General features: G+C 38.5%; 3 protein-coding genes across 3 annotated transcripts; 2 read left to right on the top strand and 1 right to left on the bottom strand.

The window, feature by feature from the left end:
• Positions 1-4,261: 4,261 nt before the first annotated feature.
• ankrd39 (ankyrin repeat domain 39) lies at positions 4,262-6,393 on the bottom strand. Its single transcript, XM_067521608.1, has 3 exons — positions 5,956-6,393; positions 5,674-5,777; positions 4,262-5,590 (listed from the first exon to the last, which is right to left on the bottom strand). Exons 1-3 carry the CDS (start codon positions 6,047-6,049, stop codon positions 5,240-5,242), a joined length of 549 nt encoding a protein of 182 aa, XP_067377709.1. The 5' UTR covers positions 6,050-6,393; the 3' UTR covers positions 4,262-5,239.
• A 428-nt stretch (positions 6,394-6,821) lies between these two features.
• On the top strand, positions 6,822-12,703 carry kctd9a (potassium channel tetramerization domain containing 9a). The gene is made up of 12 exons (XM_067521606.1): positions 6,822-7,013; positions 7,298-7,419; positions 7,515-7,558; positions 7,653-7,749; positions 7,846-7,904; positions 8,321-8,449; positions 8,581-8,648; positions 9,595-9,690; positions 9,814-9,963; positions 10,284-10,389; positions 10,469-10,602; positions 11,098-12,703. The coding sequence occupies exons 1-12, from the start codon at positions 6,966-6,968 to the stop codon at positions 11,212-11,214; spliced, it is 1,170 nt and encodes a 389-aa protein (XP_067377707.1). The 5' UTR covers positions 6,822-6,965; the 3' UTR covers positions 11,215-12,703.
• Positions 12,704-12,988: 285 nt separating this feature from the next.
• LOC137136339 (progonadoliberin-1-like) lies at positions 12,989-14,194 on the top strand. Its single transcript, XM_067521609.1, has 4 exons — positions 12,989-13,069; positions 13,165-13,297; positions 13,471-13,569; positions 13,689-14,194. The coding sequence occupies exons 2-4, from the start codon at positions 13,166-13,168 to the stop codon at positions 13,734-13,736; spliced, it is 279 nt and encodes a 92-aa protein (XP_067377710.1). The 5' UTR covers positions 12,989-13,069; position 13,165; the 3' UTR covers positions 13,737-14,194.
• Positions 14,195-16,215: the final 2,021 nt, after the last annotated feature.

A 16,215-nucleotide genomic window follows, 5' to 3' on the forward strand; every position in this document is an offset into this window, starting at 1 on the left:
CTACACAGGGGCCCCCAAGCTCTGCACACCACCCCCAGCTTGCTCATTGACATGAAGCTGTAGTGGTTTTCCGGGCCTTTATGCTTGCTGTTGTCTGAGGCAGATTGAAGACCCATTGTGTGCGTCAGCCCCTGTCCTGAGTGGCCAGGAGGAACCTGCTGGGTGGCGAGCGGAGAGACAGGAATGCGCATATGAATGGGCTAGTTTGTACCGGACACCTGCTGACAGTGGGACAGTACTCCTCTGTGAATCTTAGTTCATCAGCGTAAACATCTTGCTCAATTACACATGCTTCTGCATTACAGTATTGTAGAGAAGGCCTTAATGAATGAGGTGCTAGCGTGATTGTTTTAGTTGTTAATAATTATCATCAGTTGTTTTGCTCTGCTCTTCTATTGTGATTCAGCCTTATTCTCATGAATGAAGTTGATGTGAACTCAAAGTATTTAAAAACAACAAAAGTACCTAAAATGCAGCCAATGCTACTGTTCTAAAATTAGATAAATATAACTAACATTACTGTACAGCAAACTCACAGAGCTTGTGAGTGTTTCCTGTGAGTACGCTGGTTGTCTGTAGGTGTAAATGTGAGTGTGAATGGTTGTCTGTCTGTGTGTCCCTCTTTGTTGGCCCTGAGATAGACTGGTGACCTGTCCAGGGTGTACCCTGCTTCTCACCCAGTGACAGCTGGGATAGCACCCATGAACCCTTAACAGCATGCGTTTTTACAGATAATAAATGGATGGATGAACCAATATATAAGTAGCATGTTTTATACAATTGAAAATCAAAATCTTTAACAACCGATTAGGCTATCTTTTATAAGTTCTTTATACTTTAAAAGTAAAATTGTAAATATTGCTGACTATTAAGTATTTAACTATTAACTATTATTGTAAGTAATACCGGTGCAGCTATAGGCATTAAAATAAGTATTAACTCCAAAATAGCTTAAGGAATCGTAGATTAAATCACAAATCTAAAAATATGTGGATTAAATTAAGAGAAGAAATGCTTTGTTTGAAGGGACTGCTTTAAAATGCTTGCTGTATGAAAAGAGCTCACAGTGTTTAACCCATACTTCTGAACTTCTGAGCAAACAGAAATGTCTTCAAATCTTGAAGATTCTGATGGACCGAATTTCCTCTGCGTACAAGTGAAGTTATTGGCTGGATTGTACAAGCGCCTTGTTTTTTTTCCTTTGTAACCAGTTGAGAGGCTCCATGACAGTAAATTTTAATCATCGTCCTCTTGAAAGGTCCATGTGTCTGATCCTCATTTTCCTGGTATATGGCAACAAATTCTTCTTAAGAACATCCTGATACGGGGGTCCATTCATCTTTTCTTTAATAGGTAAAATTCAAAATTGAAAAAAAGGTTAAATTTTGTCATTGTACTTCACACAGCCATCATGAGCACTTACTATGACAGAAAGATGTGGAATGCTCTCAGCCGTCCCTGCATTTATCAGTTAACTCCAGCTTTTTGGTTTCATACAGTGACAAAATGGGTAAGTTTGCTTTTAAATTGTTACTCACTTTTAAATGATATATTCATTATGTTATAATTAGAATTTTCTGACCCAGGAACCTACCTGTTATCTCAGATTGTGCACATGCAGCCTGGAAACATTCAAGTGCACTTAGAGATTAGGCACATGGAGATTAGATTTGCACATATGACAGATGATACATTATAAGCTGATTTCTAAGAGCAATCTGGTATGATCTAGATATATGATCCAAAATGCTTCATTAATTGTTCTCTGACTCACATGGTAAAGTTTATAGGTTGTTTGTCTGGCCATGCTTTTGAGAAGATTACATCTCCATAATCAATAAAAAGAAAGTTAACTATCCACCACAGAGTCTGGGAAAATAAACTTCCCTACTCAAATACCCACAATAACACAAAAACACTCTGCAGTGATTTCACTGAGCACAGTTTCCTGGGGAAACTTTTTCATAATTACAGTCACTGATAGGGGCATTCAGACATTATCCAGATGTCCACGTATAGCATTTTGCTCCAAGTTTGGCTGGAGGAGCTCAAATTCCAGAGATCTAACTTCCATATCCAATAACAAACTCATTGCAAGATCAATAATGTGGTTGAAAAAAACATATCTTTCAGATTAAAATCTAAAATGATAAATATGATGATTCCAGCTCCAAACACACATCAGATGGATGCATACGTGTGTGGCTGGAACAGGTGTTAAGCCTTACATTTCACACAGCCACAGAGTTGACTGGCCTGGAAGAGCTAAGCTGCAGCCCCATGGTTCTCATCATCAGCTGACCTGGAAAGCAAAAGCGTAAGATCTGCATCATCACTTCAACCAGCAGGCAACATGCTGCTTTGAAGTGGGAGTGGAGCTTAATTGGATTATGCAGCATCTCTTAAGAGCAGCTCCTGTAGATTAGATTACACATGCCGCCTCATACAACACCCAGACTTTTACTTCTCTGATACAGATGAGACCATGCAGTCCTCCATGCCAGGGTCTAGAACTCCGCTTCTTAATGGATGCCCATCTGCCAGCTATTTATCTGATTACTTCAGGAGAAGTCTGACAGATCTGGCTCTGCCAGGGCAGCTGGGAGGCCAGAGAGTAGCATTAGTTTTGTACAGGTAGATACAGGAGAGATTAGAAAACAGTGACCATTTCCTCTGTCAAAACAAGTATGTAGATATCACCGCAATGGAGAAAATTGTCATCCGGTACAACAGAGAATTGCATTATTTTATTTTTTGTAGAAACAAAACCAAAACTTTTACAACGTAGCTTGAAAACTGGAGAAACATACATAGAGGTCAAACTGTTCATTCACTCTTAGGCTAGACTACAGTTAAACACATAGTTCCAAGCACTGATTTGAAATTCTGTTTGCAAGCATGGCACACAGACCACCTTCTATTTCTGAGGAAAATAACATCCAGTCCTGGTTTAACTTGGGCTCATTATGGTGGAAGTGGGTTCCAGGGCCAGGAAGTTTCATTGCTTTCCAAATAAATCTCACTAAACAGAGCTGTAATCCAAATTCCTCATCTTGTGGAGTCCTCCCAAAGTGCTCACAATACAAGAAAGCTATCAAAAGCCATAGACATTAAAGTCACACCTTATCCTTCTAAATTCTTCACTTGTACACACTACTGACTTGAAAGAGCTTTTTTTTTTTCAAGGGTGGAAAATAACTTTTTTTCGACTGCTCATTTTACCCAACAAAGGCCATTTTCTGATTGTTTCCACATAAAGGGGCAAGGCAGCTTTCAAATTCAAACCAGCTCATGAGAAATTATTTTTAAAAAGAATAAAGCCCTTTTACAGAGTAACACAGAGGGTTTTCATTACCTCGCTCACTGCTTGCAATACTAAAAGACATCAACTTTGATTATGCTGCAAAGGACCTGGCAAGAGAACAATCCGTGGTTGCTGTGGGCGGGTGTCATAATCCGTGTGCCCCTCAAAATGACTGCTTTATTTTAAATAGCATAATGTGCTTTTTGTTTGTTGTGCCACTCTAAAGCAAACAGGGATTTTTTTTCTAACTATTGACTCAGCAAAACTGTGCTATCGCTGACATGTGGCACTCATGATGACTGATCCTGGTAACAGCTCCTCAGCTGTGACGAAGGAGGAACTTGTCAGTGAGTGTAAACAGCTCTCTTGGCTTACTTGTCCAAGCTACACCCCTACCCCACCCCCTCCATTTCCCCCTGCCTACCCCCAACACCCCATCTCCTTGTGCTGTGTGGCGTCAGCTGGAATGAGCTCCAGATGTGGCCTGGCACCCCTCCAGTCACGGCACTGGATGTGGTTTGAAGGTAGTTTGGAAACACCACCCACCAGTGGACCCAATGAAAGTTCCAAAGACTGCAGCGAGAGGCTTCTGTCATGGGCTCAGATTTGTGTGGATTGCGGGAGCGAAGAACTGCAAAGGAAAAGGTATCTGCACTTTGTATGGGCATGTGTTACTTATTGAACCCGCTTTGAATGAGTATGTGAGACGAGAGTTAAAAGTATTTCCATCTGTTTCGGTAGATATGGAAATATCAACATCCTTTATTCACCCCCAAACGTCCATCCTTGTTTTGTTTTTTACATAAATACTGTGTTAAAAAACTCAGTATAGTATCCTGTTGTAGATAACTTAAAAAATAATGAGTCATCTTAGAGTAACAAAAGAAAAAATAATTATGGTCAAAGTTCAAATTCAAATTTATCATAAGTTCAGAAAACATTAAAAACTGTTATGACTTGACTTATAACTTGTTTATTATACAGTAAAAATTGTTGTATGGCATACACATAATTTGGCTGAACAGAGTGTCCATCTGTGGGGCTTTACTATCAGCTGCACTGATGCCTTTCTCTGTTTCGAACAGTTACTCCATTTAGTTTTCTAACAGTGTGTTAGGAGGATCACATGAGGTCACTGTAATGGTTGCCAGCTAATTCAATGGTTGGCACTTAGAATAAAAGCATGCTGTGTGGAAGACAATAGCTCCCCCTGCTGGAAGAATCAAATGCCCTGTATCTGATAGTTTCACATTCATTTTTCAGACAAATTAACCAACACTGGCAAAATGTTGCCTACAGCTTTAATCAAAACTGCATTGCTTATAGTGTTCAACTAAAACATAATTAGCGGGGATGCTTCCCATTGATTGTACAATTTCACTAAGTGACAAAGATCAACATGATTCTAACCCATTGTGTAAGCCTGGTCTGCTCCTGTATGGAACACACAAATGTGTGTATTAGGCTCTAATTCCAGAGTAAGAAATAAATAAATGCTTGAATAAAAAGAAAACAGTGAGTCTGTGTGCAGTTGTTCTCCTTGAATTTGTCGAGACTTTTTAGGATTACCACCACCAGCACAAATCTGATAAGGCTGCAGTGTTTCTTCATTAAGGGCGATTTCAAAGTGAAATCAACACGAAATACAATAGACGATGGATGATAGTGTTATTTAAGAATTTTAAAATTTTTGTACAGCTTAGGAGTTTTACTTTTTTTTTTTTAACAAAAGCTGTAAATTATAAATTCAAAAGAGATTGATGTTTATGGTATGAAACTAGACAATATAAATCTGTGTTCATCCTGTCCATAATTTTGTGACTTTTGTTCATGTTCAGTTGAATAAAGCAGCAAAGATGTAGTAAATCCAGGTCAAGCTGACCCTTTTGTACAATCTTAGCAACTGAGCATGCCTCAGATGCGGTGTTTCTGTTATCACTTAGGTAGGTTTAATAGCTCCTGCAGGTCTGGCTTCTGTGCGAGCTGGTATGGAAGCTGTTGCCTCCTGTTTGCCTGGCTGCAGAGTGAAGGGCAGTGCTCAAGAAGCAGCTGACACACCTCCGCATGACCACATTCTGCAGCCTTATGTAGAGGGGTTGCACCATCATCATCACAGAGCTTTGGATCTGCCCGGTGTAGCAGAAGGAGTCTAACCACATCCAGATGGCCACAGTAAGCAGAGCGATGAAGTGGTGTGGCACCGCCTGGTGTCTGTGGAGATGCACAAGCCCCATTCTCTAAAAGAACCTTGCATACAGCAAGATGACCACTGCGACTTGCGTAGTGCTGACAAAACAAAACAAGCAAAGATTTAAAGCTGAGATCAGTGGGCAGGCACTTACAGTCTAACATTTGTCCAGCAGCCTCACCAGCGCTGTGTATCCAGACGGGTCTCTCATGTTAGGGTCTGTGCCCTTCTGGATCAAGGACCTGACTCTCTCCAAGTCCCCATCCATTGCAGCAGACCAGATACCTGTAAAGAGGTGTGACACAAAACACAGCACTGTACATCAATAGCGTGTCAACTCAGAAGTGGCAAATATTTGTTCCAATGCATCCATTTCACTTTGCAAAGCAACAAAAATATTTAGTAAGATATTTAGTATCATGGTTTAACTTCAACATAACATGCGCTACTCATAAGTACAAACCTCGTTCAAAATCCATTTCGTGAAGCGTCTGATAAACACTGGGAGTGGAAACTGAATGAGAGCAACACGAGCAATGCGGTCTGTCTGACGACATAGCGTCAACTTACAAAGACCAGAATTATTTAAACTAAATGCTGGACTCTAGTTTTTTTTAGTTAAAATATAATTAATCGTTGTCCTTTTTGACAGTTCCGTGTTTCTTCTTCGAACTCATCGTTTACGATCCACGGTTTCGTGGCGCATTAGCACCACCTAGTCGTCCAGCTTCCACTCACTCAAGCCCAAAGTTAAAGGCAAGAAGCAAATGAATATGTCGCCGAAAAACTAAAACATGTAAAATTTTAATTGTATACAGTGTTTGTTTCTAAAAACAAAAAACAAAAACACAATTGATCGCGTCAACGTTTTTACCAGATTCCCGACACATTAAGCAACGTGCCTACGTACTAAAGCTCCGACCAATTACATTATGTCCCCTTCATGGGCCTCTGAGTTAGTCGTCATGTTAGCAGTGATTTGTTTGGGGAAAAGAGCAGTGGCAGATAACTTTGTACTATGGGGACATAAATATTACCGATGCACTATTGCAATGACACAGCGGATCATCCCGCGTATTTCTTTACCATCCCGAACTTACATACCACTTTTGTCACTAGTTACTGATAAAACTCAAAATTTCAGTTCCCTGAATTGCTTACGTTGTTATAAAATTATACAATTTACTTTAAAATTTACAATAAATGCGAAGATATACCTATAAAATACTCCTAGGAGTACGTATTGCCACAAATATATATTTATAATAATATATTTGCCTCGCGATCGCATTTTCACGTACAAATCTCGTATCCGTCTTTTTACAGATGGCGTGTGAAGGCATCTTCTCTCTCGTGTTGATGTCTGATGCAGCTACTGTAGCTAAGCAGCTTTGTACGACAAGCAAGAAGCTGGCAAAAGCCACATTTTCGTTGAAATTACATCAAAGTACTTATAACCAAAGCGTATAAAGAATGAGAAGAGTTACCTTGTTTGTTAACGGGACATCTAAAAATGGCAAGGTGGGTAATATCCAGGCTGTCCTGTGTGGGAGCTTGGGCCGCAGAATGACTCGCTTTTTCCACGGACCATATCGCTGCGTGTTTTATTAAAGTTATTGGTCACCGACTCTAATATTATCCTCCAATATTACAATGTATGTAACAGTAATGTCAGATAGTCACATGAAGTCAAGGAAGTAAACTTTTGCCTTATTGATTCTCACTCCCTGCTTGTGTCAATGACCCATTTTGGCCAATCTCCAGATTTTCCAACCCGCTGTTTTTACACTTTTGTTTGTTCTTAGGTTGTAGCAGTGTACGGAACCTTGTCGGACCTACTATCCGTAGCGAGCAATAAGTTAGGAATCAAAGCCTCCTCTTTATACAATGGAAAGGGTGGTCTTATAGATGACATTGCCCTTATAAGGTAAGCTCATAAGAAAATAATGCATATGTTGCTAACATGTAATAGATGTAACGTGAAGGTTTCTCCCTCCCTTTGTGTGTCTGTGCTCGTCACAGAGATGACGACGTGCTGTATGTGTCAGAAGGAGATCCATTTATTGGTGAGTCCTGTGCTTCAAGAATCTCATCCACTGTCCCTCACAGTATGCACATGCACACAACTCTCTCTTCTTTTTTTGTTTTTTTGCATCACAGATCCTCAAAATGAAGCCAGGGTCACAACTGACCCGCATGGGGCGCACACGGATTGGCTGACCCTTAATATCGGTGGGCGTCTGTTTACCACCACCAGGTATCTATGGTTTTAATGCTGTGTTTGCTAGTAATTCACATGCTAAGAGAGACATTCAGTTGTCTTGATCACTGAATTTGGCTATTTTGTATTCAGGAGCACCTTGGTCAGCAAGGAGCCAGAGAGTATGCTTGCTCATATGTTTCGGGATAAAGGTTAGTTAAATGTGCAGCACATACACACATCCGATTTATCCAGTTGCTGAGTCCAAAAAATTAAGGCAGTTCAGGAAAGACTTGCAACTGTGTTGTCTGCTCCTATTACAATAATTCTTTTTTATTTCATATCACAAAAGCACAACGTCTCAAGCCTAAAGCTGTCTTTTCATCAGCTACAAACGGCATTACATTCACACAGGTGTGTGTGTGATGTCATTTGCATGAAAACATTGTGCTCTTGTGATACGAAATAACAAAGAGTTTTTGTTGTGGGAACAGACAACAGAGCGGGAACAGAGTTGCAAGTCTTTCCTGAGCTACAGAGCAGCCCAGGTTGTTATTGAGCATTTTATTTGTTTCATGTGAGCCATCTCTTTATAAGGGGGTTTTGTCAACCTTTGCGTTTACTCCAGATGTGTGGGGAAACAAGCAGGACAAACATGGGGCTTATCTAATCGACCGCAGCCCTGAATACTTTGAGCCTATTCTCAACTACTTGAGACATGGTCAGCTCATTATCAATGAAGGCATAAATATACGAGGTAAGTTTTACTGTGTCATAAATTATGAAGACTACCTGAATAACTCTGAAGATGGTTAATGAAATTAATGTCAGAGCAATTTTCAGACAAATTTTTATTTATTATGTAACATTGTCTTAATTGTCTTCTAGGTGTCCTGGAGGAGGCACGATTCTTTGGAATTGAACAGCTTGCCGAACAGCTGGAAGTAGCAATCAAGGTAATATGAAGTGGGTGTGGTTTACATTAGGACTAAGAGACCTGACTTTGTTACACTCTGAGTAGAAGTACTTTGAGTACTTGCTAATGCCACCAACCAATATTCATAAAAACAGAGGAGTTTAAATGGAGACGGCTGTTATCATCATTAGATCAAGTGTATACGTTTACTTTTTTGATTGCAATTAATGAAATCTAAAATTTACAACAGGAGGCAACACCCAACTTCTGTGTAAAAAAAAACAGCATTGGTAATTTGAAGTAAGATGTGAGTGAATTTCAATACTTTATATAACACTGTGACTCCCCCGCCCTCAGCATTATAAACCTTTATCACAAACGTTGTGTGCCTCTTACATTAAACTGTCTCCTCTGCTTCTGTTGCTGCTGCGAAGAACAGACTATACTCAACAGCCACTATCAGTCTCGAAATGAAAGTCTACAACAACTCAACTAATCTTCATATAAATTGCTCAGTAGATTCAACTGTACCGCAAAATGATTGTATGTCATTGTCTTGTTTGCAACAATTCACTACACTAAGCGTAATGAGCACTGTATGGGTTTGATACATCAGACAAGTTCACCACAAGCAACGTGAACATCTTGTATTTCTCCAAGTTTGTGTTGTGCTTGAGCCTTAGGTGTTTGACAAATTGCTCATACTTAGTTATAGTTAGATTTTATAGCACATTGACATCTTAAGTTAAATACAACATTATCTGTACCTGACTGTGTACGAGCTGAATTCTTCTGTAAATTACTGAAATTTGTCCGTCCCACTCAGCTAGCAGATGTTATGTTAAAGTGGGATTTGTACATTGTATCAGATACATTTGATGAATATGAGCACACAAAACAGTACTGGACCTAATGGCACTGGTGCATATCTGGTTGGCATTTAGTAGTGTGATCATCCCCTTCTGTGTACTTCACCCTCAAAACAGAACTCACAACCACCTGATGATCACTCTCCCATTTCCCGTAAGGAGTTTGTTCGTTTTCTTCTAGCAACACCTACCAAGTCAGAGCTACGCTGTCAGGTAAATTTCAATGAATGTATTATTATTATTATTATTATTATTATTATTATTATTATTATTATTAATCCAGTAATTTCACCATATCAAGTTAATGTTTGACACAATTACTCCTATTGCTCTCAGGGGCTTAATTTCAGCCGTGCTGATCTGTCCCGACTTGATCTGCGCTACATCAATTTCAAAATGGCTAATCTCAGCCGCTGCAATCTAACACACGCCAACCTATGCTGTTCCAATCTGGAGCGGGCAGATCTTTCTGGATCCAACCTAGATGTAAGTCTAAAAACTCTTCAGGCACACAGCAATTTGTTTTACTGTGGCGAAGCAACCATTTCCTTTGTCACTCTGATTTGTGTTTAATTCTTGTGTTATTTTTGACTGTTGGCCTTTGTTGGACTGTCGCCCTTCAGCTGTGTGGAGGCAGACCCATTCTGATCTTAATCATGTCTCCTTACTCTTACATTCATCTTTTTAATGAGAACAGACTGTTTCCACAGTCCAATTAGCTGTACATAAATTACTTGTAGGGCATAACCCAATATGAACAATCAACATCATTATGAATACCTGTAATCTTTGTGTTGTTTTTGAAGGGGGCCAACCTTCAGGGGGTTAAAATGCTGTGTTCCAATGCCGAGGGAGCCTCTCTGAAAGGATGCAATTTTGAAGATCCTTCTGGACTGAAGGCCAACCTGGAAGGTAATTCATCATAACTCATAATCAAAGATGACATGCTTCTACATTTGTCACCACATTTAACCAAATGTCTTGTAATAAGGTGCTAACCTGAAAGGGGTTGACATGGAAGGAAGTCAAATGACCGGTATCAACCTGCGTGTGGCCACTTTGAAAAATGCAAAGCTGAAGAACTGTAACCTGCGGGGAGCCACTTTAGCAGGGACGGATCTTGAGGTAAATTAAGCCTGTCAGAAGGGATTATCTCTAAACACACTCATGTTGACTCAGCTGGTAATGAAACAGATTAAACGGTGCATATCTGAATAAATTGCATTGAAGATCATTTTCAATATACTATATATTTGTGAAACTTCCCTGATCTTTTGCCACAAGGGCTTTTTCAATCAGAGCTCAGTCCTAAAATTTTACACTAACTCAAGATAGATTTATTTAATGTAATTCATAATAATACTAAGAATTTCACATTTGAACCATAAATGCTGAGGCATTGTAACTATGCAAAAAGGAACAGGCACCAGCAGCGATATTATAGTTGATGAACCATGAAAATTGCAATGGGAATTTAATGAAACTGCCAACATGTGCCAATGTTTTTCTGACCTGCTTCTGTGCATAATATAGTGTAGTGTCCTCGTATACACCAGGTATCTTATCAAAACCCATTTAATTCCCCTATCTTAATGTTTTGTCTGTGCTGCCTCTTTGCAGAACTGTGACCTGTCTGGTTGTGATCTACAAGAAGCCAACCTGAGAGGGTCTAATGTTAAAGGAGCCATTTTTGAAGAGATGCTGACCCCTCTGCACATGTCACAGAGTGTCAGATAACTTTTCCTCCACTCAGCCCCTTCTCTACTCCCCCATAATACATCAGTCCCTACCTGTCCGTAGCAGGGGTAGTTATGTGCACATCCCTGCTATTACACCAATATTATGGTAGCTTTAAATATCTTGCACTAGAATTTATCCAGGGTGGTTCCTGTATGTTTGTATGGCAATTATTTTGTCATTAATGTTCAGCTGCATATATCAACAAAACAAAGGAATGTTCCTTGTGTATTCACATGTGTCTGGATGCAATCTAGTAACTATACTCATTTAATGTCTTATATAATTTATATTCACTTCATATTACTTGACATGATAATGGGAGTAAAAATTAGAAGATTAAAGATTATCTGTTTGCAGTAAGGATCAAAGCGCTGCGATGCGCTTCACTAAATGCTGCTGTAGCAGAAATTGAAGTGTACCAATAACTGTGTCGTTATATACTGCTTTTCAAGTATGTTACTTTTATTGTACTGGATTGAACTTATTATAAAGGAAGCAATGCAAGCCAAAGCCATACTATAGCACAGCCTAAAAGGCTTAAAGTGCTGTTAGTGCACCATAAAACTATGCGGCACACTAGGTTTAAACACAGCTTGAGTATGCAACACATGATTTACAGCTGTGTGGTTTCTCCTTTCCTACTTTTTGTGTTCTTTAAACACTTCCCCCTGTTTTTCACTCTGTGAATCTACCTCTTTTATTAATCCGGTGTGTCAGTGATCCACAACAGCATGTCTTTGATTGTGGCACTGCTTATCGAAATGTAATGTTCATGTTCAGTGTCGTTCATCATCAAGATTCCCATCTTGAGAAAATTATCAAACTTGATTTGCTTTAACAGAAAGCCATTTTTCATGTTGTCAAAGTGGGTTTGCTTGGATATGTGCTCCGTGTATTGATATATATATATCACATAATCATGCTTTGAACTTATTTGCACAAGTTTATGTTAACTTGTATGTTGTATTGTCCTTTTCACCAAATATGTTTGGTGCTTGTAATCTTATGTAAAAGAATCCAGTGCTTCCAAGTCCTCCCCTCTCAAAAAAACAAACAAACCAAAAAAACTATTTTAGCATAGGTTTTGTGAGCTGTTACGTCAAGGAGCTTGTGTCACTTCTTACTGGACATTGTCTGTTTGCATGTGTGAAGTGTGTCTTTGACTGGTGAAGTTACTCTAGCTGTAGCTCAAAGCTGCTCCGATGCAATACTATACACACTCAGTTGAAAAGTAGGTACCCAACCTGTGAGAATGAATGATGAAGGCAATCACATGTCTCACCTTGAGTGTGAAAATCAATGTAAGAGCTATAGTTATTTATTTTAATACTTCTCACTGAATGCAATATGGGGCAGTGTTTGGGTTGTATTTAAGGTGGGGAGTTGTGTAGGTCTCCCAGCCTATGATTATTGCACTCGACTGTGGAAATATATTTCCATAAATGACTGTTATAAATAAACTATAATGAAGAAAAACTTAAAAGTCTGTTGTTGTTTTTTTTCTTTTATTTCTGTTATCTTTTATTGTGTCTTTGCTTTGAATAAATGAGAGTTGTTAAATTTAAAAACTATTATAGTGCCAAAAATCAATTGGGTTTAAAAAGGTCTAGTAGTTTGTTGCCAGAGATTATTCTTTTGTAGAAGTTCTATTAAAAAGTAAGCTTTTACCAGCTCTGCAGGTTGCCTGTAAACATTGCTAAATCCCACTTTGGGACCCCCTGTAGTGACGTTTTAAGCCAAGACGAAAGGAAGGGTTAGGCTTATATAAACCTTGGGAAATAGTTTGAAGGTGCATTCATTGAGGACTGCAGACAAGGATAAATCTGAGACACTCCAGCCTTATACACAAAGGGTAAATAAATCAATGATGTGCTGAGAGCTTTGACAGGTTTTGAATAAACATTTCTTCAAAAATATTGAATTGCAAAATATTGTGTTTTTCTACAGAATGGCTATGAAAATGTTGGCACTGCTGCTTGTGGGGACATTGGTGCCACAGCACTGTTGTCAGCACTGGTCATATGGACTTAGCCCAGGAGGGAAGAGGGAACTGGACAGTATTTCAGACACATTGGACAATGTAAGTATTTATCAGTTCAAAGACAAACTTAACAAAAGCTAAGTGCTGGATGGAGCAATTTCCTCGTTTGTATGTTACATTTTCTATAGCACCACAAGAGCTTTCTCACGTCCATGTTAATGAGATGATTCCTTTATTTCCTTAAATAGTAACATCACTGTTTTCTTTAACAGATAGTTGAAGGGTTTTCACACGTAGACACACCGTGCAGTGTTTTGGGCTGTGCAGAGGAATCACCTTTTGCCGGACTTTACAGAATAAAAGGATTCTTTGTAAGTGTTGCTTAATTGTGGGTTAAAGTTTTTTGCCTGTGCGTGTATTAATATTTTGAACAATGCTTTGTTGAAAATTAAATGTATTCATACAGATTTGATATCTATTTCTCTTTTAGGACAGTGTCAGCAACAGGCAAAATGAGCACAGAACATATAAAAAATGATTATTATCTGATTCAAAAATAAATAATTGCATGATGATCATGTCACGGTTGTTGTGATTGTTTTTTGACGTGACAAATTTTCTAAGCTGTTTTATGCAACAACATCTTAGTTGTAATTATTTTATCAAGGTTGAAATTAGTTGTCTTGGTTAATTGAAATTACTACCAGCAGGATTTAGATTTATCTCACAACAGCAGATTGATACAAGCAGCAGAAGCAACAGAAACAAGAAAATATATAAACAGCTCTTCAAAAAATCCTGGTCATTTGTGTTGGTACAACATAGAAAACCTAATTTTGGTTTGGGTAACATTTTGCTAGGGATCAGGCAAAACAGCAGAGATTCTGTAGGTGTCAATGGATGAAAAGCAGAAAACTCATATTTATCACGACCATATGTAACAACAGTACATCGGCATCACTATAATGTTGTGCATTTTAAGTTTTTTAAAATGTAGCAGTCTTGGGGTTTTAAAAGCGAGTATTCTACAAGAATGTAGGAGCTAAATAAATGACAAATAATTAAATGTTTTTCTGCTTGTGCTTTGTGACTCAATCATTTATGCTGCTTCACATCAACAATCCTGTTCTTGATTCATCTCGGGTTGCTTGACAAATCTAAAGAGCTTTTAAATACACCAGATGTAGTGTCACTCAACATATGGGCATTGCCTACAATGGTAAAATACGTAAAATGAGAAAGACATTTCACAACAGTATAGCTTCATAGAATAAAAAGGTTCCACCATATTGTTATTAACACTCATCTGTTTTGCATTAGCTCATCAAGGGCTCATTTTAAGCTTTCAGTCACCAAACACTCAATGCCAGATCGTCGTTGGAGTTTCTACTGCCTCATGTCATGTTCCTCGTCTTTACCTTATCTTGTTTGTTCTGGACTAGTTTGTGGTTTTTCTTTTCACTTCTGGTCATGTTTGTATGGTAACCCCCGCTGATGTTTTTCCTCCCTAGTTGTACTCTACCCTTGCTCATGCAACTCTTGCATGACTCTTGCAACATCTCAGTTCACTTAACCTTACTCATGTTGAGATCAAGTTTAGTTTTTGTGCTTTGGTTTGGTTAATTTTGAGGTTTGCCCTCATTTATGGAGTGATTTTAATTTGTTCTTTAAACATTTCTATACATCATAAATAGAAAGGGAAGGGACCCCATTCTTTCCAGTTTTTTTTCCGTCCCATCCACGTGTCCTCCTTCTTTTTCCCAAGCTTTCCACTACAAACTTCTGTAATATTTTCCATACAGGTGTTGGTGGAACTTATTTGAGTAGGGCGAACTTATTAATATTTAATCGACTATAAAAAAATCTGTTATTTAGATCAAACATTTAAAAAATGTTGCAATATTTTCATGCAGCTATTAGGTGTTGGGGAAACTTATTGGTATTTGGAGTATTCAAAACCTAAGTAGGACAATAATGGAAATACCAGAAAAATAAGTTAAACATTTTTATTTCAGGTAATATGACAGTTCACATCTGAAGAAATAAAATCAAATACAACAGTACACAGTGAAAACGACAGTCTGTGTCAGTTCAACAACAACCCTGTTTAACTATGTATGCCAGGGTAATGTGCTTGTTACAGTCCTACCAAATGTTTTAAACTCCTGAGACTGAGCATGTACATCACTCTGAGTCCCAAGTAGCATCAACTCAGCACACTGTCAAGACAAGTGAGAACTGAGGTTCCCCTGATGATGCTGTTTGGTCAGTTTTTGACAGTCCCCATAAATGTTACTTACTGGTATTTCCTATAAAACACACTCAACAATTTGTGGTTACAATTTTAATGAAGCACAAATATAAAATTTAACAGAGGTTAGGTCGTCAAATTCAGACAAGGGCTTTAGTCCTTTATCCTTCCTTTATTAATGCAATCTTTAAAAACGTGATCAGCTACAGACTGAAAAAATAAAAATTCAACTGGCTGCCTCAATGAAGTTTTTACTAAAATGTTTTTGTTATCAAAAAATACTCAACTTGTTTGCAACTTGTTGGTTCATATAGATATTATGACCTCACCTGAATTATTTGACTAGGTGCTTTTGTTATTCTGACCCACTGCTGCTCCTCTGAGTTTGGTCTGCACCCAGTTGGCTCTCAATCTTGTTTGTTCATCTAAAATATAAAAATTTGTTACACAAGAGTAATGCAAAAATAAATATTTTTTAACACATGCATAAATAAGCATTATATTTAATATGTTAATTTTGGCAAGTAACTACTACTGTACAGTGTTTTCCCCTTCGATTTTATTTAGCAGCGGTGCTGTTGTGCTCACGTTCACGAGTGTGCACTACTAAATAAACCCAGGAGAACATCTTTAGATCTCTGTACTTCTGTAGCCTGGCTGCCCTGGTCTTCTGCCGCAGCTGCTAAATAACTTTACCTGATGTCAAACTCATGACATCAGGTAAACTCTGAGCAGAGTTTTACTGTTTCCCTCTGTCCTACGATAT

Source organism: Channa argus, chromosome 11 (genome assembly GCF_033026475.1).
Source record: "Channa argus isolate prfri chromosome 11, Channa argus male v1.0, whole genome shotgun sequence".
In the NCBI taxonomy this organism is placed as follows: Eukaryota; Metazoa; Chordata; class Actinopteri; order Anabantiformes; family Channidae; genus Channa; species Channa argus.

What these genes read in the sequence shown, in the direction of transcription:
- LOC137136339 (XM_067521609.1), top strand. Translation starts at nt 13,166, where the DNA reads ATGGCTATGAAAATGTTGGCACTGCTGCTTGTGGGGACATTGGTGCCA. An exon ending in TTTCAGACACATTGGACAAT is followed by an intron (nt 13,298 to 13,470) that starts GTAAGTATTTAT and finishes TTTCTTTAACAG; the next exon opens with ATAGTTGAAGGGTTTTCACA. An exon ending in ACAGAATAAAAGGATTCTTT is followed by an intron (nt 13,570 to 13,688) that starts GTAAGTGTTGCT and finishes TTTCTCTTTTAG; the next exon opens with GACAGTGTCAGCAACAGGCA.
- ankrd39 (XM_067521608.1), bottom strand. Translation starts at nt 6,049, where the DNA reads ATGTCGTCAGACAGACCGCATTGCTCGTGTTGCTCTCATTCAGTTTCC. An exon ending in CGAAATGGATTTTGAACGAG is followed by an intron (nt 5,778 to 5,955) that starts GTTTGTACTTAT and finishes ACCTCTTTACAG; the next exon opens with GTATCTGGTCTGCTGCAATG. An exon ending in CGTCTGGATACACAGCGCTG is followed by an intron (nt 5,591 to 5,673) that starts GTGAGGCTGCTG and finishes TTGTTTTGTCAG; the next exon opens with CACTACGCAAGTCGCAGTGG.
- kctd9a (XM_067521606.1), top strand. Translation starts at nt 6,966, where the DNA reads ATGAGAAGAGTTACCTTGTTTGTTAACGGGACATCTAAAAATGGCAAG. An exon ending in TGAAGGCATAAATATACGAG is followed by an intron (nt 8,450 to 8,580) that starts GTAAGTTTTACT and finishes ATTGTCTTCTAG; the next exon opens with GTGTCCTGGAGGAGGCACGA. An exon ending in TAGCAGGGACGGATCTTGAG is followed by an intron (nt 10,603 to 11,097) that starts GTAAATTAAGCC and finishes GCCTCTTTGCAG; the next exon opens with AACTGTGACCTGTCTGGTTG.